Source organism: Cephus cinctus, unplaced genomic scaffold (genome assembly GCF_000341935.2).
Source record: "Cephus cinctus unplaced genomic scaffold, Ccin1 Ccin1_scaffold1237, whole genome shotgun sequence".
In the NCBI taxonomy this organism is placed as follows: domain Eukaryota; kingdom Metazoa; phylum Arthropoda; class Insecta; order Hymenoptera; family Cephidae; genus Cephus; species Cephus cinctus.
The window spans coordinates 278,440-304,470 of NW_014333690.1; the positions used below are offsets into that span (position 1 = coordinate 278,440).

A 26,031-nucleotide genomic window follows, 5' to 3' on the forward strand; every position below is an offset into this window, starting at 1 on the left:
ACGTATAGATGAATAAGGAAATAGCGCTAGTCGCAGTACTGTGAGTAAATTTCAAACATACCTTATATATTATACGTGAAAAGTAATACGTGTAAGTATATAGTTAAAAATATTTAACAGATTAAACATTAAGTAACGCACATCGTGACATCGACGAACAAAGCATTCCCGAAAATATACATTATTTCGTTAAAAGACAGTTACGATGTAACGTTTGCTTGGAGTGACAAAATTCGTTAAAACGATCTACCGAATAACCTTCAAATAATTACGTTTTGTTTTTTGTCTTTTTATTAACGTGAGAAACAGTTATGATTAATAGTAATAAAAAAGTGTACGTACGACATTCGAGAGTCGCAGATGCATTATGCGCAGCATCCCAGTTTTCGATATCTCGAGTAAGTAACACCACGTGAATTCGATCAATCGATCCCGGCTAGAATCGCGTTGCCATGACAACGGCGCCGGCGACGACGACGACGTCGACGGACCGGCGCAGAACGTCGTTAAAGTCGAGAGTTCGTGCTTACACAGAGTATCCTGACTTTTCTCTGCTTTCGCACGCGTTTTTTCTTTTGTGGACGACACTGTAACCAAACCAGTCGTTCTCTCGTTCGGTCCGTTGTTGATTGTTTCGTTTTCGGTGGCGGTGACGCAGATCGGCACACATCATGCGTCCCAACGACTTGTGTTGTTTTCCGCGAATGTGGCTTTTCGTGTATTGATCTCCATCCTCGACGCTACAAAGAAATTTGACATTTCACACGCGCCTAGTAAGTCAGATATCACTGAGATAATGCAATTTCCCGGTGCGTAGGAATCCATGAAGCAATTCTAGCACGATATGCTCTTTGTCTTCGATTAAAAATACAGATGGCATATTACAAAATATAAAGTACGCTAGCAGACTCCGTTACAATAAAATAGCATCTTCGGTACACATGTTAGTTGAAGCAACACTTATTTACTAAAAATAGTGGACTGATTCTTTCATAATTACCTTAGGTATAAATTTAAATATTTCTTTATGAATGCAGTACTTAACATTGCGAACAAAGAATTTGTGTATATCGTATCAATATGCATTAACCATAATTGTAATGGCATGCATTGGTAAAGGGTAAAGTATTCGATTTATTTTTATTTTCTCAAGATCTGTCGTGGGATATGTCTCTCTGTGCAGTACTTATGTTTATTACTGGTGTTGTGTTAATTATATACTGATTTTGATAACATAACGTGCGGTTCATTGTGTTCCGATGATATTAAATGTGAATGGAGTTTTATATTGTTCTATTGTCTTTGGTCGAAGCCTCGAAAACGTATTGACAATCGATTTGCAGGTATCAAGTGTCAAAGTAAGGGCATGATTGGACTTCGGACAGTTTACACGAGCCACCATTAATTCCAGACAAGGGTACGTGAACGCTAACAATATCGAACAAAACAAAGCTCCATTGTAACCTAAATGATAAACGGCGCATTGCGCGAGGTCCATGGCATTTGAAAATGTCAGTGCCTTCCTACATAAGTTTCACCTACGTCTTTACTTCGTACTACACTACTCTGGCAATTGTGCACGAGCTCCTTCGCCAAAGAATCTTAGAGCAAACGTGACGCGAGCATTCTTTATCCAATTACAAAACTTATACTTTATGGATCCTAGACACACGCTTTCGTATTTCATAGAGTAATTTTAGTGTACATTATATAAACATAAATGTCAGCAGAACGCCAATGCCAATTTTCATGATAAATAAGCGCAAAGTTTATGATATACCTACTCGTAATTTGCACTCGTTAAATATGACGGTCGTGCGTTGTTAGATACATTAATGAATCGACACGCTTTGAAAGCACCTAACCTCTCTTTGGAGAAAGCATGTTCAAATAGCGCTACGTAAAACTATATGCAATGAAGAATATGGTGCCTATAAATGTCTACATGTGAATTTAAAATTTGTTTTTGTTATTTTATAACATGCATAATTGCGTGGTCCTCTTGTGAACGCTGTATGAGATCACTGTGAATTTTCCTAAAATGATACAGGCGTCATTGCAAGGATGTTCAGGGAGGGATAACCTTGCGATAATACACCACGTACTACGTGCACTGCCAAAAATAGTTCCTACAAGAAACGTACGAGTATTTCCAGGCCAGACAAGAGAGGACAGTACCCCGAAGTCTTTTTCTAAATATTTAGAATGACTCTGAATTCCATGTGAAGCTCGAAACGTTTCCTTCCAATGGAATACTCAATATTGACAATTATTTCTTATCAAGGTAAGATTAATCTTATCAGTCAGACATATTCCCTACTGGGTGTATTAGGTCATCACTTCCTGGCACTTCTTGCTGGCTCTTGTCTCTTAATTAGGTATATATTCAAGACCCTTCGTTAATATTACTCTCATCATTCTTTCTAAATATGACAGGGACGAAGTCATTGTGTCTCGTGTTCCAGGATGAGTCTGCGTCTTCCTAAAGATCCTCTGCGTGGTTGGCAACCAATAATTCATCGAAATTAAAGCAGCACGACTAGAAAAGAGTCACAGACCCGACAGAATGGCGCCTATAGTCATCACAACCAAAATGTTTCTAATAACTGCATGTCTGTTAAAGTTCAAGTATAAGATTCTCGAGTGCTATGCCGCGAAGTGCACTGATTTTTTTTTGCGGATATGAATAGATCATTCTTCTCAAATACTAGTGGGTCAGGGAAGCATATAGGCCCATTTTACGGATGAAAGAGAATCCTGGAAACGTTAAGGATCGAGGAGATAGGAATTGATAAGCCAGAAGATCGAATCCAATAGTATGCTTTATAACATACATATATACAAGTACAAAAAATCTTTTCTTAAAAAATTATAGTACATTGAAAAAGACAAATCATCTGGACGAATGAAAGATAAATGATTGCAATTGATAAAGTCTAGCCATCCAATCGATAGCCTCTATTGCGTTGGCAAAACGATGGTGATAAAATCGATAGACTCGCATCCCGACAAGAGCATAACGCCATGTGGGCTATCGTCCACAGCTGGCAGCTCCCTATGCACACATTGTTCCGTTAGGCAACCCTCACACCGAAAGCCCATAGAAAATTCCCAGTCCATGCGATAGTCCCAGCTATCGGGTGTTCACCCGTTAAGTGGGGCTCGTATAGGATTCGATAAGGGAGAAACTACCCTTTCTTTCAGCCAACCACTCCATTACCTATAATAAGAACTTTCTTTACTGCTTTTCTATTACTTCATTTTTCTCTCATCTCAGCCACTCAGTTACTCATGTGAGCGCACCCTTACCATGTATCGTTATACAATGCCTCGAGTGTTCTGGCTTCGGTGAGTCACGCAGTACAGGACCACGTCTGCCAAAATATTGTACTAAACCTCGCTAGCGTGCACTTTAACATAGAACAATGACGTCATTCAAGCAAGACCACGATAAAGGGTCTAGAGGAGCCAAGTTAATCGGTGCTTTCTTCAGGACGTAATACGTAATAACGACATTGCTATCATCTTGGACGGTAATCGATTTATCGCAGACTCATATAGGACGATGCAGAGATCAAGTACAAATAAGAAGTATATATAGGTAGGGAGGTAGAGGGGTGCGGTTGAAAAGCGGCATTACCTTCCTCTATGAAATTTCATCCCACTGGACCTTCTGCCGTCATCTGAACTTCCCCGGCGACGTTTTGACGCATCGATGCTCCGATGCCACGAAGATCTCTCGTTACCGCAAAGTGCGGCTTATGCTACTCGGCCGTAGTACATACATTGTCCTAAAGTCATGACGCTACGTGATACTTCGCGAGGCCACTCGATTCTCTCGCAACCCTTGTAAGGAGAAATGGACCTCAAGGCCAAGTCTTTTTATCTTCTCTCGTCATTCCCTCGTCGGCTTCCCAGTTCCCACTCGTCTCGTCGCGCGGTACCCCGATCCCGCGCGTCGCGCTTCGTCGAATTGCGCGACGCGAAATCACTGTTCCAACGTGCATTGGCCCTAATTGCCGTCAATTTCGACCAATTGTAAGCGCTCGACCGGCGAATTGCAATTTGCACCAGCGTCGCCGCAGAAGCATCACATCGCGTCAGCCTTCCGCTGAAATTGTATCGTGCCAAGTTTACATGAACTTTTACGTTATCCATAAAAACATGCAGATTCTGCGAGTTTGCCTTTAATTATAATAGTTCCGCTCGATTTGTTTGGTGCACGACAAAATATCCCTTGGCGACGTTTGCAGTTATTTCTCCGAGTATAGACGCACCCATCGGCAGGCTCGTCTCTAATTATCCGTGAAACAATTCTAATTACATCTTCGCATACCCAGAGTTGTGTAACGCGGCGTGGCTGAGCAATAATGCGTATAAGCGCGTGGGTGTGAGTCGACGGGGGGGAGGCTGGTCTTCGTGGAACGGAAGGGGGGAGGCTGGGAGACGAACGTAAGAGAATAAGGGAGAATAAGGGAGACGTATTAAATTAGCATGGTATTTCCGGTGTGAATGCGGCTGCGCCACGCGCTGCGTCGCCTCTTATTTTCTTCGGTTAAACTTTGGCACGTACCACAACGAAAAAATAGTGCAGTCGGACCTCGTGGCCGTGCAGTATGGTTGTGGTGGGGAGTGGGGATCAGCGTGGGGTTGTTGGACAGATGGTTTGGTCCATGGGACGAGGGTGCACGAGGGCTCAGTCCCCCATGGGGTGCCGTGCCAGAAACTACCCTTGGCTTATACTCTTGGAAGCAGCAGTGAAACACGCGGGTGCTCGGCAGCGTTTTGAATATCTGTGAAGCATCTTTACGGGCACGAGGGGCTCCTGTTGTGAAATGAATTGGAACCGGCGAGCACGTGATCGGAGAAGACACGAACGTAGGGCTGAATGCTTTTAAGAATTTATTGCGTGGACTCGCTTTCTAATATTTATTGATATTTCATAATCCAACTCTTCGGTCCTATCGAATCTATCAAGAATTCCTCGAATTCTTTTTGGAACTTGAATTTAGGTCGGAGGAGTGTTTGTGTTCGAATGCGATGCCCTAAAAAAGATTTTAACGAATGGCAGTGCGGTATAGTCATGATCGTCAGTGCTTTATTCAGGTGACATCAAAGCTTATTAATTACTGATAAAAGTTCATATCGAAAGAGATTCCATTAGTGGTAGGAAAACTATGAATTGGCCAAACGGTGAATTACGTTGAGGGAGACGTTTACGTAATACAGAAAGTAGGAAGATGTAGTGTTGGGAGTGAATTACCTGTGGATAAGACTGTGGGACAGATTTATTGATCGCTGCGAAAAGGAAAGTCGAGATCATCTAACACGTCGTCATCGATTTCAAGTGAAGCTCGTCCTTACCGGAAACTCGCGTTTTACGTTTTTGACGTTACGCAAGACATTGCCATTACCGAAACTTGTTTGGTGGACTCTTGCGAAATTTTATGTCGCCTCGATTCATCTGAATTCTGTTGTGCACGTGTGAGTATTACCATGACGTTCGTTTGTGCAACTTAAAAAGGTTCCGCATTCTCTTGCAGAAAAAAAAAGACTAAGGCTATCAGTTACGAATTTAATCTTTTGGCATCTTGCTTATACGTACCTCTTTGACACTTTCTCTGTAGGAATAGGTACTATCCTCCTTGAAACGAACTGTAGCTCCGTTCTAGTGGGTAGATCAGTACCTGTTTGCGTCCCACGCAATCACCAGTTCGAATCTCTGTAGAATCTAAACCGTTTATGTGTATCTTTAAGTTCCTCTATGTTCGCTTGCCAGAACTCTTCTAAGGAAGTAGGATCTTTCTTGCAACTATTTAAAGGATATTAAATATACTACTCCGCGACGAGCAAGGATATTACGTTAACTCACTTTACTTCTGCCAGCCGTTTGCAACAGTAGTCGGGTGCGCTAAATGCCGTTTTCCGTTTATGTAGACTGCAAAGCCGGCCAATAAACCTATTTCCATAAGTAGCCGAGAACCTATTCGCATTTACTAAAAACGGCCGCGCATGCCGGTAAAAGGAAGAATTTTCTTAATGGCAATGCCGTATTCACAGTTAGGGCGATTTCAGGAAATCTCGATTAACTAGCCGAAGCTGATGGTTTAGTCTTAAGCAGAGTCAATGCACCATGGTTACGAGGAGCACAAAGCTGCTGGTACCCGTTCGCGTCACGGGTGCATCGAGGACTGAATAATGAATGCTTGAACGGCTGCCAAGATTCGCTGTGGCTTCATGGAGGATTTATTTAAATGACTCGAATGATCAAGCTGTTACTTTATTAAACACTGACGGTCTTTCACGGCGTTTACTTGAGTACCGACTGTTCACGGTGAAGGAAGATTTAAATTCAAGTACAGTATTTCATTATTGATTCTATTGTCTATGGGTATAAGAGCTGTCAATTACTTATCCATAGAGACATAAAGAAAGTTCCCTATATGATTAGAGATGTTTGATATTACTTTTATCCTTTACTTTCCTTTGTATTCGAAACCTGCCTTCACCTTTCTCTCTAGTTGTTTCTCTTTCTGAAAACAACAGGAAGAAGAAAGTCCATTGACTTAACCGTACTATTTATCCTGTCCTACTATTGATTTCGTCTGGGCCTAAGGCTCGCACCCTACACTCCTGTTTCCCACTAACCGTCTAATATACAGGGTGACTCGCTTGAGATACCTTCTCGAAATTACCTTGAAATTTGCTACTTATATCTAGTACAATTTTTTTAGAGAAATCATAGGGTCTTAGGGTCATAATAGGGTCTTTGTGCTTTTAGAAATTTAAGATGGACGAATAATCATTACGTACTTCCTTGTATGATTGAGTGTCCGTGTATTTTCTGTGTATATTTAATTTAACGTATACTTTAGCAGCATCACGTCACTCCAAAGTGAAGTCTTAATAACTCATTGGTATTTGACATACAGCCATAACCCAGCGATTGTTCACGTTACAACTGCAGCCGGCGGGTATGTCACGTATCGTCAAAGTAAAAGTCGCAACTTTTTATCCTCTTGAGAGATACACGAGGAGTCAAGCACTCGTCTCGTCACTGTCGCTGATTTGTCTTTTTTCAAGAATGCCCTCCGAGGTGATCTCACGCTGACGTAGATGAAAAGCAAAATTCTAATAAAAAGTATCTTTACTGTTAGAAGATCCCAGTGGAAACACTCGCCTATAACGTTTACGAAGAGCGATCGCTCCAAGTTGTGAAGCTCCGCGATGCGTGACGTTTACTTCGACTATTGAGAATCTAATAAAAGAAGGAAAAATTCAGAGCTGGAACTTACTGGATACTGGATTCTAAAAGTCGTGGCATACTGACCTACAATGTGTCCTAAATATTTAAGCAAAAATTATCCCCATATCAGGCTCGTTTATCACTGCCATTCCCTTTTATTTAATTTTAACTCCTTTTACACGTCATTTTCTATATGCCTGTACCAGACTCTAGTCTATACCTAGCTTAGTTGATTATTTTTTGTTAAATCGTTGTTTTCTGATTTTCACGTTCGCCATGAGTTCATCCCCGTTTATCATGTATCTGGAATACCCGTTAACATCCTGTTGATGGATCGGTCAGACGTCAGGGCGCTATACTCATAGTACTTTCCGGGCATGGTAATGTGTTACGAATTGTAAAAACATCTATGACAACTGTCCCTGTAATACGTGTGCTGAAATCGAAGTGGTCCGTTCGAATCCGACACATTAACAATGTCTTTCGGTACTGGAGCACGTACGTGGGTACGTAGGTACATGAGATATCGGCGGACCCGTCCGGTTGGAAAATTAAAATGCACGTCTCACATCAAGTCGGTCTCATTATTGCCGGAGCTCTAAAGTTATTCTAAAACACGCACCGGGTCAGTGTGCCACGATTTTTATCGCGGATCACCGAACACACCAAAAATATATCAGCGATTTCACGAGATCTTTGTCCCAGTCACCTTCCGCATCCGCATTCAAGTCAAAAGCCGATTATGACATTTATAGGATTATGGAAAAATGACGACGCCGCGATAACTGTAAAGCTTGCGTTAAACTGTAAAACAGCGTAATATGTAAGTAAGCATCGATATGCTGGTATTAAAATACAGTGGAGATCTAAAAGGATTAGATGAAGGTGGTTAGTCCAAGTGCGCATGGTTACCAATAAAAGTAAATGGCATTCCCTGTCGGCTTTCGCTGCTTGGTTGATTTATTGCTGATCTGTACGGGATCACTGAATCGATAACTGGGACTTATTGGAAGGAATTTCGATGACACACGGAAACGGTATATTTACGTTCGAAGCAATTAACGTGGTCGGTGTTAAAGATAGGGTTCGGCTTGTCATCATTTTACAAGTGACTTCCTTTGTTCTTCGGTGGAGGATCGGTTCGTGGTGGCCTGAATAAGCGACATATAAAAATAATCTATGAATGAGCCTACGCGTTCGGCTTTACGCCTACGTAGAATGCTAGGCGAGGAGACTATACTATGGACGAGGACAGGCTATGCCAAGTAATAACCTAAGGACGTTGGCATAGCGATGCATCGGACCGGTACTGTAGCATGTCGTAGTAGTCTAAAAGCTAGGAGTGAGAGATACAACATAACGGCTCTTTCTGAGTAGGTCGATACGTGCAGCGATTGACACCGATTAGAACACTGAGAAAAACGCATAAATTAATACTCAGATGCTTTTTTTTTGAACTGATCATTTTACGATTGAGCTTCATCGCTCGAGCGGAAAATATGATTACCATCCTTACTTCGATCGATACGGGGGACCACGCAAGTATTCTTCTCGATCGGCATTCCGCCAGTTCATTTAACTTTTAGATGGATAGCTTTCGAAATTTCGAGGATAGCCCCGTAAACTCGCGAAGGAATGACGGGATCGGATATCAGTGACTATACACGACGATATTTGCTGATCTTCCATTCGCGCCACACTTAACACAATTTCTAGGGAGTTCATCCACGGCTTGTCGGATCATCTGCATTTAACTTATATGCTAATCCAACCGAGTTTCGTGCGTCGTTGTTGTCTCTCTGGAATTTCAGTCCTATCTCGATCGCGTAGACGTATGTATACAAGAGAAACTTTTCAAGTGCAGCACTCAGGGTACTTTTATCGGGTGTGTCGCTATAGTCATGTTTTTTGAGGTTAAGGCGACGAGCAGACTATCATCTCCAAGGTATAAATTAAAAGATAGGGAAAAGAGAGAGCGAGGGAGACACGTATGTGACATTTGTATATATAGATTGTACGTACTTGTGAGTATCTACGAAATGGCACTGATAGTGAGTGATAAGAATTAGAGAGCTCGAGGTTGGGTCAGCAGGATGAATTGTGACGATGGAAACGTTCGTTGACGTCGTCATCGTCGAACGGTTTCTTAATGGTGGCCAAGCCGAATCCGAGACAGTTCTCAGGCTGCAGGGTGTGTAGTACCAAGTTGGAAAAATAATTCCAAAGACAGTAACAATATCAGCCGCTGGGATTTTCAACGAACTACCCAGGCAATAGCATGTGTACACGGATGTGACATTCTGTGGGAGGGAAGGGAAAGCTGGGGGGTTTGTTTTGTTTCGCATTCCTTGACATCGGCAGACGAAGGATCGTCGTGCCCCGTCGCGACGTTAATGACGATATACTTCTGAAAGACTCTTGGTAGGAGTGGCCGCTTTGCCTCCAAGGACGTCGGGAGGACCGGCGATAAAGTTTATGGAAAAACTTAACTGGTGACTTTTATTTTTCTAAAAACCTGCCGGCGACTACCGCCGAGAGACAGAGTGCATTCCGATGCAAGGCTCGCGCAAGGCAAACAAGGATGATCGCGTTCCAGTTTCACCATCGCGCGGATACGCTTCGTTTTGTGTATTTTAAACTCGCCCATTGGACTCTCCGCGCTTTAACGGACACGAGCGTGAGACGTGCGTAGCACCACGCATCAAGCACCACGCGTGCACAAGGCGTAAACCCAGCGAGCTGTTTAACTGAGATCTTGCTCCCTTTACATGGTTATTTCGGTTAACCGAGGATGCATTTGTCATAGTGAATGTATTGCACTTTCAGCTTGCGCTTATACGTATCTGTATACAATAGACTCTGAGTTCCTTTAGCCTTTAGCCTTTAGAGGGCCGGAGTTTGAGATCTTAGAACGTCTTTTTAAAACGACCCAAACTTGAGTCTTGTAACATGGGTTTACTGTATGCAATGTTCCTATCATGGGTTCATCTGCCCTCCGGGTTTTTCCGGCCCTCTAAAGGTCAATGTATGGCTTCTGCGATAATTTGGGTAACTTTGGATTTGTCTAGGATATTCACGTATTTTATTCTTGAAAAGTGATTTTCACTTGAACCCTTTTGAGTCCGACGAGGTCGAGAAGAATGATTCGTTGATTCGTTCCTAATGTTGCAATACTATTTTAGGTAGATAAATTCTCTTTTTTTCTTGTAATTTTAATTTTTGTGACTCTCACATAATTTTTTGTATATGATAGTCGTATTACTTTAATTTTTTATATTTCTTTTTTTTTCCTGTGGATTTCAAAAAATTGAATAAAAGTATTTTGAATTTTGAAAATCACTCAATAGAAATAACTGACATCATTTTCTAACATCAACATCACTAGCATATAAAATATTCTTTGAAACGTCGGTGTTTTCTCATTTCTGAGTTATAATTTTATACCAATAAAAAAATTATTGTCCATAAAAGGTCCTCGATGAGTTCTCTTTGCGTTCCATGCATACCAGACAACTGAGATTCATCATCATATACCGAGTCAAACCTTTCTCCCCAGTGCAAATTATCTTTCGTTGAAATCGTAATCTCGTAAGTTTGAATTGATTCGCGAAACTCAGAGTCGCGGTGATCATCATCAGCATGGATGGATCTAGCTCTGAATAGTACCGGTACGTAGGTACATCGGAAGATCGGTGTCGTCGTAAGCATTAGCCTTTGAGTGTGACGGAACACGAGTCCTGAGGAGGCCAAGTAGGCCCCCCTTCCTAGAAGGTCCAGTCGGCAGAGATAGAGCGCGAGCGAGGAATAGTCCCTAAGAGGAAGAGAAAGAGATCGAGATCGAGAGAGAGAAAGAGAGAGAGAGAGAGAGAGAGAGGAGACAGTGCCCCGGTGCACCTGTGCAGGTTGAGAGGTGTTGTGTTTTCACCTGGCAGTTCAGGCTACAAACGCGAGCCAAGAGGTTCTTAGCACGTAGCGCTCTCGTCGCGCGCATGTTTTTCGTGAACTTTTGTCACGCTGCGAATCACATTCAGTACGTCGCGATACTTTTTCGAGACAGCGCGTTAGCCGAAAAGGTCAAAGGCAAAATAATGACAAATGAACTGCAGCAATTATGCAAGTCGTTGCTCGATAACGTGTCAATTAGTCCGTTGATCGAATAACAAGAGCAAACAATTCGCGTGAACAACTTATCGCGGTACTGGAAATTGTTGTCGTTTGTTATTACCTGTACGCTGTGGAATTTTTCGTTCGGAATAAATGAATCTGTTTTTGAATTTGTTCGAACGGTTTTTTTGTTCAAAATTACTCGTGCAACTATTTGGCCTGATTTTACGTCAAACGTCCTGACGTACCCGATACTTTGCTGGATCTGCCGTGTCTATCACTTCTATCGTGTTTACACAGCTTTGGCTTGCCTCGAGAAACTTTTTTTTCGAAAGAAATCGGAGAACCTCTTCGTAGGTGCGATGTGTCTGTCGTACAATTTGACAGTGTTCCTCAAATATTGACACTAGTCACGTGTTGAAGGCATTCGGAAGGCAGAAGACACGCAACGCTGGTGTCGTTCATCGATTACACGTAGTGACAGCCTTTTTTTCTTTTTTACATCGTTGGAAGAAATAAGATCAACACCTCGTCGACATGGATACCGTGCTGGAGAAAATGGGAAAATTAAATCTGGTAATATTATTTTTGCAGTTTTACTCGAAACGTCAAAATAACGGTAATGCGAATTTTCTTTATCGCCGAAAATTCATGTAGATTCTAACTTTAGATCACGTTCGTTTACTAAAATTTGGAATATTGTAAAATAATGGCGTTAGGAAGATTGTTGCAATTTTAAGTAAACAGATGTATATATACATATTTACGTAAAATGATACGAGTGGTCGAATCATCTGGTGTAAAAAAAATATCGTATCTATCTATAGCCCGATAACACATTCGTCCATAAGCTCTGAATAATACCCCATTGTTGGCTCAGTTACTTCGAGGTATTATTAACTGACCCGAGAATGATTAGCATAAAACTTAGATAGTGGTTTGTAAAAAATTCCAATTGCATTTTGTCCCTTCTAATTACAAGTCCGGAATGAGTATGCATACAGATCTTACGTATGTGCTGGTCAAATTACTGTGAACAATCTTGCAAATTATTAGCATGTAAAATTGCACGCTCGAGTCTGGGCCGCTCCTCATCGAGGATGGAAGTCAGATGCGATATAATTTGTATGAAAAGAAAATTTCCTAAGTGTTACCGAAGGTGCGTAAGAAAATTGCGAATTATGCAAAAATTCCCACTGGCGCTCATCCACGCCTAATTATGGGTTACGTGAAAAGGATTATAAGACATTAAACCAATTTGAAGAATAACGTGCGAAGGAGCGTGCATCTTGCTGTACCGAACGAGACTCCTCGCGCACTCATGTGTCTAGTACCGGTACCTAGGTCTCGTACGCGAAACCAATTGTTCCTCGGCATTAATTCCGATTCATCTGCATAATTATCGTAACGCTACGTGGGGCGCGCATGCAGACGCAGATACCCACGCCTACGTAGAAAGGCGTAATAATACATAGAGAATAAAAAAAATAACGAAATTATTCATTCGTGGGACTCTCACCGAAGATATTTAAAAAGTGAAACCTACATACGCTATTGTGCTCTTTCGGCGAGGAATAATGTTTTGCCGCTGAGAGTCTACAGAATTTCACAATTTCAATGTCCAGAAAAATGCTTACGGTATCTGTATCAAAGTCAAAGTAAAATTTTTTCTTTCGAAATTACATAAAAACAACGGATTCTATCGATGAATTCGAAAGTGACCTGATCTCTAACGCATTTTTTCGCGATACAATCACAGTGCGCCAACGTGCAAAAATCAGCAGCGATTGCCGATGCTACAATCACCACCCAGTGTAGACATAGTCACAATAGATACGAAACGTGTACACGTATTTGAAACGTAAAACGAACTGTCAGGCTTTTAGGTCTTTTCGGGCTTGCCAAATAGTGCCTGAAGTTTGCCGTGTGATTAACGGCGAAAAATTAACAATTGCCTAACTGCTATCAAGATTTTAACGTCGTGCCAGATACGTGCACCGATCCCGTTCGAGTTCGTAGGCACATACGTCGTGCATTTTGAAATCATATATGGCTCGTATGGATATTCGGTATGCCACGCATTGAAAGTTCACGCGTGCCTCGGGCTATGGACCGGACTTCGGCTACTTTACGCTAACCATAATCGATCTCGGTTGCACTTTCGATAAAGCATATCTGTGTCAGTAGCTTTCCCGACAGTGTAGTCGAGCCTCGGAGAAAATGTACTCACCACTTTTTTATCGGACTGCTCGTATATCAACGAGGAAGTGATCTCCAGCGCTACGGAATGCTGTGCAAAATCGAATGTCGACAAAAAGTGCGTAAATGCCTAGGGGCTAATTGTAGTCGAATACATATAATATTTCTATGTAAAATTTTTTAAATTTCATTGCTTTCACACCTATGATATCTATGGCCGCTGTGATTGTCTTTTATTTTTGTATTCTTTCCCGAAACAGATCCTGAGGACATTCTTGATGGATTATGATGAAACATATGTACATACTCGTTAATGACTGTAACGGGTGTCTAAAGTATTTTCAAATTCATTATCAACTGTAAATTTTAGGCCATTTAGTCTTTATCCCCAGGTATTTGAATGTACTGTACGGTTTATTTGACATTTTGAAATTTTCTTTGACATACGTGAGTCGTAACGTAAAGTTAATTGGAGATGTCTTTTTCAAAGCTAACTGTAGTTACCGCGAGTCAAGCGTGTAGGTGGAAAGTGTATGGAAGTACTAGTGTAAAATTGTTATGTCGGTCAAACGAAAAACAGGAGTAACAAGAAAGACGAAAGTTGAACGTATTTTAGGGCTGTTCTAGTAAAGGAAACTCGTTAAACGAGACGTGGCAATCACGAGAATTATAGTTGCAAGTTCCGAACGGCTAGTTCTGTAATAGAAACCTGATTTCAGCTTTTATCTTAATGATGTTATACACAGAAGACTGCATATATACACTTGCGATAAGTGCTTCCATATAATTGGCGTTTATTTCGGGACGATAAAAATGGACTTGGACGATAATTCATGCCGTGTTCTTCTTCATTGGTTATATTGTCGTGTGAATGAAAATAAACTAAAATTGAAAGGTCACTTTGACTAGCCAAGGAAAAGTGGTCGTCTGGAATTCATGCTTTACATTGTTATTTAAAATCATGACGTACTCACTCATTGCGAATTCTCAAACAGACAAGATGTTTTGCGAAAGATCGCGTCATGGTTTTAAAAGATATCCTTAAAATGAATTGTTCGGCGTGATCAAAAGGACCTTAGATTCTAAAGATCAGAGGGAATAAATTTTGAAAAATTAAATAATCCTGTTTTACTTTGTTTCAGAGGATTCCAACTTGTCCCGTAAAAAGTCCACAACCCTTGAAGGAGTTTGTAGGTCGCTGCCAAGCGATGCCGTCCCGTGTTAAAAAATCGTTTTGCGGCTGTCTCCAGGTGAGTGTACAAAAAATTGAAGAAGAGAGCGGACACTTAATAAAATTCTTAAATGACATATAACGATACTTAGGATCATCCTTTATTTTTGGCAACAAATAAATCATTTTAATCCAAAATATGTATTTGATTCGCGTGAAAACGTCAGGCATATGTCACAGATGTGTATACTATGCTCTCATGTAAATTTTTAGATGTCTCTGGTGATCCTAAAAATGATAAGAATTGACAGTACCATACTGATGTAAATAGTCGGCATGTCCGGGTAACAATGACGCCACGGAAAATTATTATGCCGGTACACACCCATGAGTACAGGGAATTTTCCACTTCCTTATGCGAACTCAAGCGACACTTTCGATGCAGGTTCAACCTACGTGCGTTCCAGGACCACAATTCATGGATTAATTAGCATTAGTAACTGAGGCATTCGGTTACCATAATTCAAATCTTATTCAAATATCAAAATAGGCGTCGCAGGTAGAATATTTTTTTTACATTAATGTTTTGATCAAGATAACTGTCATGTTGTCAGGAACGAGCAAACATGAGCACGAGGTGACATTGCAAAACTGTAACAGTAATTACTGTACATTCTTTAGAAATCGATCTCACGTCGATTTATTAGAACACACGCAATTAACGAACATGACGTAAGTTCAGGGACAAATTTTTTTTTATTTCTTAACACTAGATTTACCATCTATTTATTAATTTTGACTGGTACTGATATAAATGTCAATAACAAAAATTATATTTGTTACTAATGTATATATAATAACATTAAGTTTATAAAATGTATTCTCTACTTATAGCTACAAAAGTCATAACATCATTTCTGAAATCAAATGATATATGTAGTAGGAATTTTGAATTGAAATTGCACGACCAGTCAAAATGACTGGTCTGGTAAATCTAATGTTAAGATTGATTATTCGAATCAGGAACGTTTTTACCAGTATGTAAAAAAAAATCAATAAACCAAACTCAAAAAGTTTTATTAGTGGAGCAGTATCAATTTTGAACATCGTTGCGTGACCCGTAGATATTGCGGCCTTGATTCGTCCGTAGGTAAAAGTATATACAAACAGTGTACGAAGTCTTTTGAAAAATTCTAATCGAGCGACCTCTTCCGAGAAACGCTTGTATGATAAATAATTCAAGGTCCGGCTTGAAAAAAAATCAGATATTCAGCGCGCAGAAGGCAGAAGTTGCATCGAAGGGGCCTTGCAATGTCACGGGGACTTGCTCGGCACGTCGCGCGTTGTACTTTCCGTCTGTCCGTCTGTCTGGCCATCCGAAATGGCGATCTTCGAGGTCCTTGACACGACGACCGCGAAAGGTACATGGTTTCGGTCGTCGAAAGAAGAAAATAGCAAGATATCCTTCGGAAACGTAAGAATTTCCAGTCCAGTCGTCCTTGGCGCAGGATCTTGGCTCCGGATGATATTCCTTTATTCTGTTCGTCCCTGATCCTCGGAGAGCGTTGGGTGTGACCACCATGGAATCATTGCCTGGAGAATCCAACCGAAAGGCAACCAATCTTCCCGGCAACTTTCCTAGCGCACGAGGCATTTCCAAGTAGCGATCGCGACTCTGCGATCGTAACGACAGTGTTTTTACTAGTTTCATGGATATTGGTCGTTATATATGGCGTTTTCGACATGATTTAGACCGACTTCTTCCATGGTTGTACCGCACCATTACATTCTTGCACGTACTGAGTGTATGGTCGTTGCTGGAGAACATTCAAAAATAGATAGGTAGGTTTTGAAGACATGCCCCTACCTATAATCCAGTGGTATGCGTACGATTAATGTGAGAAAAAAAGTACAGCTGGCATTCCTCCAGAGAATGACCCCGGTGTGTACCAATGGTCGAGGATGATGTTTGCAGGCAATAAATCGACGTGATGCGCGAATAGGGAATTTCCTAGTCACGTGTGAAAGTACCTTAGGAATCCAGTGCCCAAGCCGGTCCCCTGACCTTTGCTGTTGTTTATTGCCTTATTGCTCGGCCGAGTAGACAGCAGCGTCTTCCTTTCAGACTCTCCGGTTCTAGTACTTTGTTGCATAGTAGTATATTCCTACTCTTCACCAGCAGACACTTTGTGCCAGATTGCTCATCGGCAATCGGTACAATCGTATGGCAAAGTGGAAATCTGTTACATGCGATTTAATGAAAGGGGTGTGGTTTGGCTTTCTTTTTTTTTTAAACAATTTCAAAATTGGATAACACGTTACACATTTTGAAGAGCTGACATACTGCGTCTTCGTACTTATTACTTTTCATATATCGAAATTAAACATAGGGCGCTACGCTATTCAGAGCTACCAGACCAAGTTAGTTTGTCTATTTGATTTCTATGATAAAGCCAGGTTCAGATGGTAATTTTGAGCTGCTTAATATTTTATACGTACCTAGGCATTATCATAAAATCTTGTACTAATAATTCATTGTGTGTTAACAGTGCTGTTCGAATAAAGTATAAAGTTCTTTAACTGATATTTTTTACCGTTTAAACTGCGCCGTGTTGTTTGAAGGACACGTGCATTTATTTTTACGTATTACTGACTTTACGGTTAGGGGTTATTATAGACTGCAAGAAGGTGGCAAGTTTCTTTTGAGACGAAGGATATTAGAATACATATTACATAAATTGTAGAAGCTGGGATAACTATCTTTTTGCTACTTTAAATGCAATTCTATCAACGACTCTGCATGTTGCTGCGACAAGATAAATATGAAGTTCTTTGACTGTTTTTTGAGTGTGCTGCTAATGGTAGTCTTCACCAACTTGCAATGAGTTTTCTTGACGCGTATCGTATTTTCCACTTTAACTCGATGTTCGATTCGATTTTTATGAAAATGTATATTATTGGTTTTTCATGCTGAACCTAATGCGTTTAGAGTATTACAGAGTACTGCATTCCGAAAATTGTTTTTTAGCACTCTTAAAATGGTTGTTTCACATGTTTTTGTAGTGGGTCGTTGAGAAAACAAAATTATTATGTATAAATAACGAAATCATGAGAAAGTTCTGCTTAAAAAAATTTGTAATAATGTATCACGAGCAATTTATCGGTGAATTGAATTATTTGGTGCATTTTATTATTTTGTTCTGTGGAAATCTGGCTTGCATTAGCCTGAAATACACAGGGTGTCCGAAAAATCCATATCAGATATACATATATCGCTACAATCATGATGAATTCTGAAGAATACGGTACTTGCAAAATTAAAAATTTTTAATCTGGTTATATTAGCTGGTTGACGAAAATCAGTGAGATATCGGGATGGCGGAGTATTTTCCCTAATGAGTACATCGGTCGAATTAGGGCCTCCTAAACCCAAAGAAATCGTACGAAAATATGACAGAAACATGACAGGGAAAACGAAACATTCTTCAGCTTAATACGATCGATGTATCGAGCGCGTGGAGGAATAAAGAAATTTTAATATTCATTCGCAAAAATACTTTACCAATCCAATACTTCACCGATTTTTGTTTATCAGCTAACGCTCTTGGTTGGTGGAAAATTTCCATTTTTAATTGCAATTGTCTTATAAACCGATTAAATAATTTCAATTTTGAAAAAACCGTTTTTTTTTTTCAAAACTTCATCGCGAGCATAGCGGTATTGTATATCTGATACGGGACTTTTCGGACACCCTGCATATGTATACGGAACGTTCATTGTGTCTTGGCAAAGGTTTCTTTGCATGACAATGACATTGTAATGTTCCATTTGAATTTCTTGCACTTGTATATATATATATATATATATATATATATATATTGTAACTTGTTCTATGGTTCAATTAAAACTTTGTACTGCATTATTGTATATTGCAAAGGTTAGATTTACATGGTTTATTTACTTGCTGATAAAAAGTTGATCTACTATTTGAGGATGGAATAGAGGGGTTTTACGCTCGAGCAGAAGTTGCATAATGTAATATTACGCTTTAATACGTTAAACACGCGAGACATGGGCCACTTTCCTGATCAATCCTGAAGTCATTATTAATTACAGTCATTGAATTGAAAACTGCAGAAATCAATAGAATATAATTTTTTATATTAAAGGCATGTTTTATCCATTTTTCTTGCACGTTGTTCATTGCAAATGAATGTTAATGTACGATAAATTGTCGATAATAATTAAAAATATCTAATGCTTCCTGTAACGATATTTTGGTACCCAACGAAATGAAAAAAAAATATCTCATGGTCATTCGGAATGGTAAAATGAGTTGCCTTTGTGAAATTGCAAACGCCGCACCCGACTTGGTATTAAAAATATGGAGATACGTCTATTCGTTAAAAGCATATAACAGTATATTGTATGAAAGTATAGTCAAGCAAATTCCCTAAATTATGTATTTTTATCTGTCAACTCAGCGCGGAATGTATGACAAATTTAAAATCTTTCGTTTCCATTTTATTACTGCTGTTCATGCAACTTTCAACATTCCTCGGCCACGATGAAATATGTGTTACACAAAAACAGTCCGAAAACCATAAAGTTAAATCGAACATTGATTTTGTAACGTTCATAGGTATCATTTTAATATCTTCTTATTTAAGTGCTGACCTGTACCAATTTCGAATAACGTAAAAAAGTAATAGCGTTGCGGACATTGATTGGCTCGTTAAGACATTAAATTTCAATTGGCACTTCCGTATCCTGACGACTGTTTAACGAGCAAATACGTATTTTGGGTATTTGCCAAGAAACGTGAACACAGTCAATAACTCTCTGTTAGATCAACACCTACAGCATTCTCAAGGTTCTAGAGAGGCGATTGAACCCCTCTAGCTATTTCAATGTTCGCTGTGGCGTTTAACGAGACCGTAAGGTTCAACCTGATTGGTTGACGAGGCTCTGATCGTTTTACAGGATGATGAACCACCGGAAATCACGTATTGCGTGGTGGAACACACGGGCACGCTCACGCTTCAAGCAATGACTCCAACCCTGCCGATGCCTGCCGAAGAGGAGCTCAACAAAATGTTCCTGGAGCTCGTCGACGAGCTCGACCTCACTCAGACCAATAGACAGGCGGTGTTGGCACTTCCTGCTAATAAGAAATGGCAGATTTATTGTTCCCGGAAAGGCAATGGCACCCTGGACAACGGGGGACTCAGGACCACAGACCTAAGTGGGGATCCGGAGGACTACATTAATAGACTTAAAACAATTGCCAGTGTGAGTTTTTCAGGATTTGTCAAACGATTCTCTTTCTAGGATACATGTGTTTGCTAAATCAATTCCGGATGTTCTAGTCACCGTTTCCTGAGGAAGGCGAGGAGATCTCGAATCAGATGCGACAAGTTGAGGCTCTGAAGACTGCCCTCAGGACACAGCCTCACAGCTTTGTTCTTAGATTTATCGAACTTGATGGACTCAATGGTCTTTTACAAGTTCTGGGTACTATGGATGCGGACGCAGGCAACAGTAATCTTCATACGAGTGTAATAGGATGCTTGAAGGCCCTTATGAACAATTCGGTAAGCTTTACGACGTGATAATGTGTAAACATTGACGTGATTCAAATCAAATGATTTACTTAGGTAATGAATTTATTAGTGTCGTAAATTATTCTCAAGGCTTGTTTGTTTTTTATTATAGAATGGCAGAGCACATGTATTGGCTCATCCTACGGCAATAAACACTATTTCTCAGTCGCTGGCGACTGAAAATATTAAAACGAAAATTTCGGTTTTGGAAATACTTGGCGCGGTCTGCCTTGTTCCTGGGGGACACCGAAAGGTCCTGGAAGCCATGTTACATTTTCAGCAATATCATTCCGAGCGGACGCGTTTCCAAAGCATTATAAATGATCTAGATAAGAATTTTGGGATTTATAAAGATAATTTATCATTGAAAACTGCCATTATGTCCTTTATTAATGCCGTTCTGAATTATGGACCGGGCCAAGTCACGTTGGAGTTCAGACTACATCTGAGATACGAGCTTCTGATGCTTGGAATTCAACCTATTATTGAGAAGCTAAGAAAATATGAAAACGAAACGTTGGACAGGCATTTGGACTTTTTTGAAATGGTACGGAACGAGGACGAAAAGGAATTGGCTAGAAAATTCGAAAAGGAACACGTCGACACAAAAAGCGCCACAGCCATGTTTGATCTTTTGAGACGAAAACTTAGTCATACTGCAGCATATCCCCATCTCCTTAGTTTGCTCGAGCATTGTATCTTGTTACCATGTAAGTAATACAATTTTCTTTATTCTGGTTGAATATGTTATTGTTTGTTACTTTAAACTATTATGCTTCCAATGACAGACTCATTGGTAATTGCAGCAAACACGTATTGTCAAAATTGTACGTAATTGCTTAATTTCGTTTGTTGTAAATTTACTTAATACAAGGTGGTTCGCAGTATCAGAATTCATAGTTGCTGTTACTGTTGCTTGATAAAACTAGAATTATTTTAAAGCCTCATATATTCTATTATCAAAGACATGTAATTGAGGAGCAATTTGTTTCCATGCTTTTTATTTCTTTCTTCTTGATCAAGATCCTTGAAGTGTAACGGAATCATCTTCATATGTACTATGTTGTAATTTCAGTGGATTACGGTTCGCATCCGCAGCACTGGTTGCTCTTCGATAGGATCGTTCAGCAAATCGTCCTGCAATCGGAAGGCAATGATGCGGGAACCACGAGGAATCCTGACGTAGCTCCGATCGAGATAAACGTGAAGGAGATTGTTCATCTACTGGCTAAAGAGGAGGAACTGGTGGCTGCCAGAAAAAAGGCCGAAGAGCTAGAAAAAGAGAATTCCGACATGTCCTCCAGGCTGGCTAAAAAGGAGCAGGATCTTGACCTCAGGACACAGGAGAAAGTAAATCTTTTTGTTTTCAATTCACATTTCATGCATCGTTAATTTTATTAGAAAGCTGCATCTACAAGCTTCAATATAAGTTATATATGTCCATTCAAATTATGAAGTTTCGATGATCAGATGATTAGGCACATTTCCTTTTGCATAATTAAATACTCTTCAATGATATGTTTATTGGAAAAGTGGATGACCTACAAAATTGTAGTGGAGTAGAAGTATTATTAAGAAAGATATTGCTGTGTTTGCAGGAAGATATGGAAGCCAGTTTGGCCAGGACGAAAGAAAGACTGGAAAAGGAAATGTCAATGCATATTGAAACGAAACAGAGAATTTCAGAGCTGCAGGACAGCATGGAGACTCTATCTCGTCAAGTAAACAACGAAAAATCAGAACGGAAGCGATTGGAACAGTTGGTCGCTTCTGGAAGTCTTCCAGATGATGCAAAAGCCACAATTAAAATAGTCGAGGATGAAGTCGTCGAAAAAGTCGAGGCTAAACCTACTCCTCCACCTCCACCACCACCACCTTTAGCACCTCCACCACCTCCGAGTTTGATGCCAGCAGCACCACCCCCCATGAAGGTACATTACTTTTCTTTAATTGATTTAAAAATCAACATTGCGTACTCAAGAATGAGTTGCACGTTGAGAATGCACGACTATGGCAGCCGGTAGGGTATAATTGTGCTTTATGCAGATTGGCGTTAGCACTGCGTTGGCTCTCAATGTGTTAAATGATAATGATGCTATAAGTCATGTATGACTATATGAAAGTATATGAATTATATGAAAACAATATTGTGAGGGGCAGTGATTCGTTTGCAGTGTCAAATTGTTAGATAATTGAAATTAGGTTGAATTGAGAACTAGAATTTTATGACTTGATTAATTAACGTGAATGTTTAATAAAAATAATCAAATGTTTTTTGTAGATGGAAATTGTCAAAAATGTTCCTCAGCCAAGTAACCCTCTAAAGTCATTCAACTGGTCTAAGATTCCGGAACAAAAGTTGCAAGGAACTATTTGGTCAGAGTTGGATGATACCAAGCTGTACAACGTGATGGATCTCGAGTCGATTGACAAGATCTTCTGTGCTTACCAAAAGAATGGCGTTTCAGCCGAAGGTTCCATTGAGGATCTTCGTAATCTTGGCAAGAGCAAGAAGACAATGTCAGTGATTGATTCAAGAAGAGCACAAAATTGCACTATTCTGCTATCAAAATTAAAAATGTCTGACAGTGAGATCACAAGAACAATTTTATCAATGGATCAACAAAATATACTTCATATCGATATGGTCGAACAACTTCTGAAATACATTCCATCTTCGGAAGAGGCTGCTCTTCTGGACATGCACCAAAAAGAACTTCAAAGTAGAGCCGACTGTTTCCTTTATCAGATATCAAAGTAGGTTCTAAGTGAAAGATATTCTATTTCAATTCTATATCTTGGGAATGTTTTATTGAAAGCAACCGTTCAATTGAATCAACAGGGTACCTCATTACGAGCAGAGGTTGAGGTCTTTGCACTACAAGAAGAAATTTGCCGCCAGCATTGCTGAACTCACGCCGAGGATGAGAGCAGTCCTCGAAGCAAGTCGACAGGTGGCCAGATCCCGAAGACTCCGGAAGCTTCTGGAACTGGTTCTGGCACTTGGGAATTACGTGAACCGCGGGAACGCTCGTGGCAACGCATGTGGCTTCAGATTGGCTTCCTTGAATCGACTGGTTGATACTAAGTCGTCATGTTCAAAAGGCACTACACTTCTGCATTACCTAGTTCAAATTTTGGAAACGAGATTTAGAGAAGTCTTGGATATTGAGGAGGATATGCCTCACGTGAGAACCGCTGCAAGAGTCAGCATGGCTGATCTGCAGAAGGAGGTTGCCAACCTTAAGAATGGATTGCAGGATGTTCAGAGAGAGATTGGTAGGAAGTTCTTCATATAACTTCGTAATTCATCCTTTTCGATTAGAGCGAATTGGTAATCATTTGTATCTGGTTTTTCGTTTCTTTAGAATTTCATCGAGGTCAGTCACAGGTACTTCAGGGTGATATGTTTTTACCTGCCATGAGAGACTTCCAGGCGCAAGCTACGTGCAGATTGGCAGAGGCTGAAGATCTCTTTCAGGATATGAAGACGAGAGTAAGTTTGATAACTATTTCTTGTATCGGTAATAACTGTATTGCCTTGATAACCCATTTTGTTAATTCGTTTTTAATCTAATGGCTTTTTTCTTGCTTTATTGCTCGCGCTGCAGTTCGACAGAGCAGTTCGACTTTTCGGTGAAGATTCTGCTGGAGTTCAGCCGGACGAGTTTTTCGGTATTTTTGAAAATTTCTTACAAGCTCTTGCTGAAGCACGACAGGATGTCGAAAATATGAGGAGGAAAATCGAAGAGGAGGAACGTAGAGCTAAGCAGGAACAGGAGGTTAGTTTTGTTTTAAATAAATTATTAATTGTTTTTATCGTATAAAACATTGTTATGTATTAACGGCTCTACAATGAAAGTTTGTAGTGTCCCCACAGCTTTTGTTTCATGTTGATCTATACAGATCATACATTCATAAATACATTGTTTATCTAAGATTAAAAGTTTAATAATTGAATTTAGTTTTTCAATATATTGCATTTGACTGACAATCAAAATACTAAATATAATAATCTCATTACAGTTAAGGAAGAGAACTATGGAAAGAAAGAATTCACGCGAAGGTATCCTGAACAGCATTGCCTTGGGCAAGAAAAATGAAGCCAACGGTAACGGTCAGAGCGATAATAAGGGCGAGTTCGACGACCTCATATCGGCTCTGCGTACCGGCGATGTTTTTGGTGAGGATATCGCCAAATTTAAAAGATCGAAACGCAGACCAGTGACACCAAGTGGTCAGGAATCCCGGAGACACAGCGCCCACAGGGAAGATTCTAGAGAAAGACACTAAATATTTTAATTATTCGTTTATCCTAGCAAACCCCGCCGTGCTGGAGACGTTTCGCAAAATATTTACTTTTCTGCGTCCAAAAAAAAAGAAATGAAAGAAGTATCGTTGATTATTCAAACTTTGCTCGTCGTTTAGAAAAAAATGATATTGCACAGTGGAACCAGTGAGATCATAAATTTCTCCAAAACTAGGAGATTTTTGAGTGCCAAGATATGAAGGATCTATCAGGTGTTTCTAAGGAGATGGAAAATGCAGCAAACTTCAACGTCGATTAATTCCATCTCCTGAAAATTCTTTGAAGTGCCGCTTCAAGGATATTCAGTTCCCGTACTACATTTTCAATTAAAGGAGACTTCCGGTTTAAGTAAAACACGAACTTTTATCGTGATTCACGAAATGGGGTTAGCTAATCAAATGGTACAGGGAAAGGGAACTTGTAAAAGATTCACAAAATTAAAAAATAAATATTCAAGCGAGAACATATAAACTTATCACATAGGCGCATTCGTTAACTCCATTACTATCGAAAGCAATTCTAGCCAGACAGATAGTATAAGTGATACTTCACGTTGTACATATAGTAGTCATTATATAATTTTTGTTGTGTCGTTACTTATGCGCTAAGACAGTCATTTCATTTAAGAAGTAACCAATGTTATGAAAATATCGATGGAAATATTTCAAACACAGAGTATATGGACAAATAGGCGACAGCAATAATCGGACCAAGAAAGTTTGGTTGGTTCTTTTTGAATAGGGAACATAAATTAAGATTTAATTAATACAGACTGATTGGCAAGATTTTATTTTATATTTAACTAAAATGACGAAGGCCTATACGCAGTTCTATACTGCAATTACAATGGACAAGTCTGATCATTTACTTTTCAGGAGATAATTAAACGAAAAAAAAAAATAATGATAGTTGAAATCACTGATGGAATAAACTTTGTTCTCCTGCAGCCTCGAGTTTGCAACTCGCTCCAATACCCTTGTCCTAAACGTTTATGAGCGAAAAAAAAATTAATGAGGCCGCTGTAGAGGATTCAATGTTTTCTAAGCTTTTGTACTTTTGTAAATATCCAATATCGATGTCCCCTTCGTACCGTAGAGGAAGAACCTTATAAGAAATTAATGTCCGATTAATATATTGCTATTCATATCGTATGTATTAATATATAAAGAAATATATATCACACAAAAACAAATTTACATATGTTCGTTAATCCGATTTTATTTAATTTTTTATTCTCAGCAGTTAATTGAAGAATTTTTTTAAATCACCGTGTGTGACTTCATGTCTAGTCAATTTAATAGAAAGTGTATAGTTTACGAGTTATTCATGAGTATTGTACCATCTCTGATTGTACCACGTGAAGATTGTTCTACCATTGAAGTCAAATGTATGGGCTAAG

General features: G+C 39.8%; 2 protein-coding genes and 1 long non-coding RNA gene across 11 annotated transcripts in view; 1 reads left to right on the forward strand and 2 right to left on the reverse strand.

The window, feature by feature from the left end:
- Positions 1-419, reverse strand: part of LOC107272717 (kinesin-like protein KIF6) — a 6,268-nt gene extending 5,849 nt beyond the window's left edge. The window contains exon 1 of one of the 2 annotated variants that reach the window (XM_025090033.1): positions 343-419. In XM_025090033.1, the coding sequence (XP_024945801.1) occupies positions 343-378 (36 nt within the window). In that variant the 5' untranslated portion in view covers positions 379-419. Of the gene's footprint in view, positions 1-61; positions 313-342 lie in introns of those variants that run through there. The other variant, XM_025090032.1, reaches the window with a different exon arrangement.
- LOC107272714 (disheveled-associated activator of morphogenesis 1) overlaps positions 1-25,639 on the forward strand; it is a 25,971-nt gene extending 332 nt beyond the window's left edge. The window contains exons 1-13 of one of the 8 annotated variants that reach the window (XM_015750135.2): positions 644-773; positions 1,344-1,417; positions 14,692-14,799; positions 19,704-20,012; positions 20,090-20,314; positions 20,436-21,033; positions 21,399-21,673; positions 21,922-22,254; positions 22,605-23,080; positions 23,166-23,602; positions 23,692-23,819; positions 23,935-24,105; positions 24,350-25,639. In XM_015750135.2, the coding sequence (XP_015605621.1) occupies positions 14,758-14,799; positions 19,704-20,012; positions 20,090-20,314; positions 20,436-21,033; positions 21,399-21,673; positions 21,922-22,254; positions 22,605-23,080; positions 23,166-23,602; positions 23,692-23,819; positions 23,935-24,105; positions 24,350-24,616 (3,261 nt within the window). In that variant the 5' untranslated portion in view covers positions 644-773; positions 1,344-1,417; positions 14,692-14,757 and the 3' untranslated portion in view covers positions 24,617-25,639. Of the gene's footprint in view, positions 1-635; positions 774-986; positions 1,006-1,343; positions 1,418-4,287; positions 4,879-4,903; positions 5,485-11,194; positions 11,927-13,537; positions 13,668-14,691; positions 14,800-19,703; positions 20,013-20,089; positions 20,315-20,435; positions 21,034-21,398; positions 21,674-21,921; positions 22,255-22,604; positions 23,081-23,165; positions 23,603-23,691; positions 23,820-23,934; positions 24,106-24,349 lie in introns of those variants that run through there. The other 7 variants (XM_015750137.2, XM_025090031.1, XM_015750139.2 and 4 more) reach the window with 7 other exon arrangements.
- On the reverse strand, positions 3,080-11,087 carry LOC112495104. The gene is made up of 4 exons (XR_003061328.1): positions 5,873-11,087; positions 5,606-5,812; positions 3,310-4,295; positions 3,080-3,220 (listed from the first exon to the last, which is right to left on the reverse strand). It is a non-coding gene; the product is annotated as an uncharacterized LOC112495104 (long non-coding RNA).
- Positions 25,640-26,031: the final 392 nt, after the last annotated feature.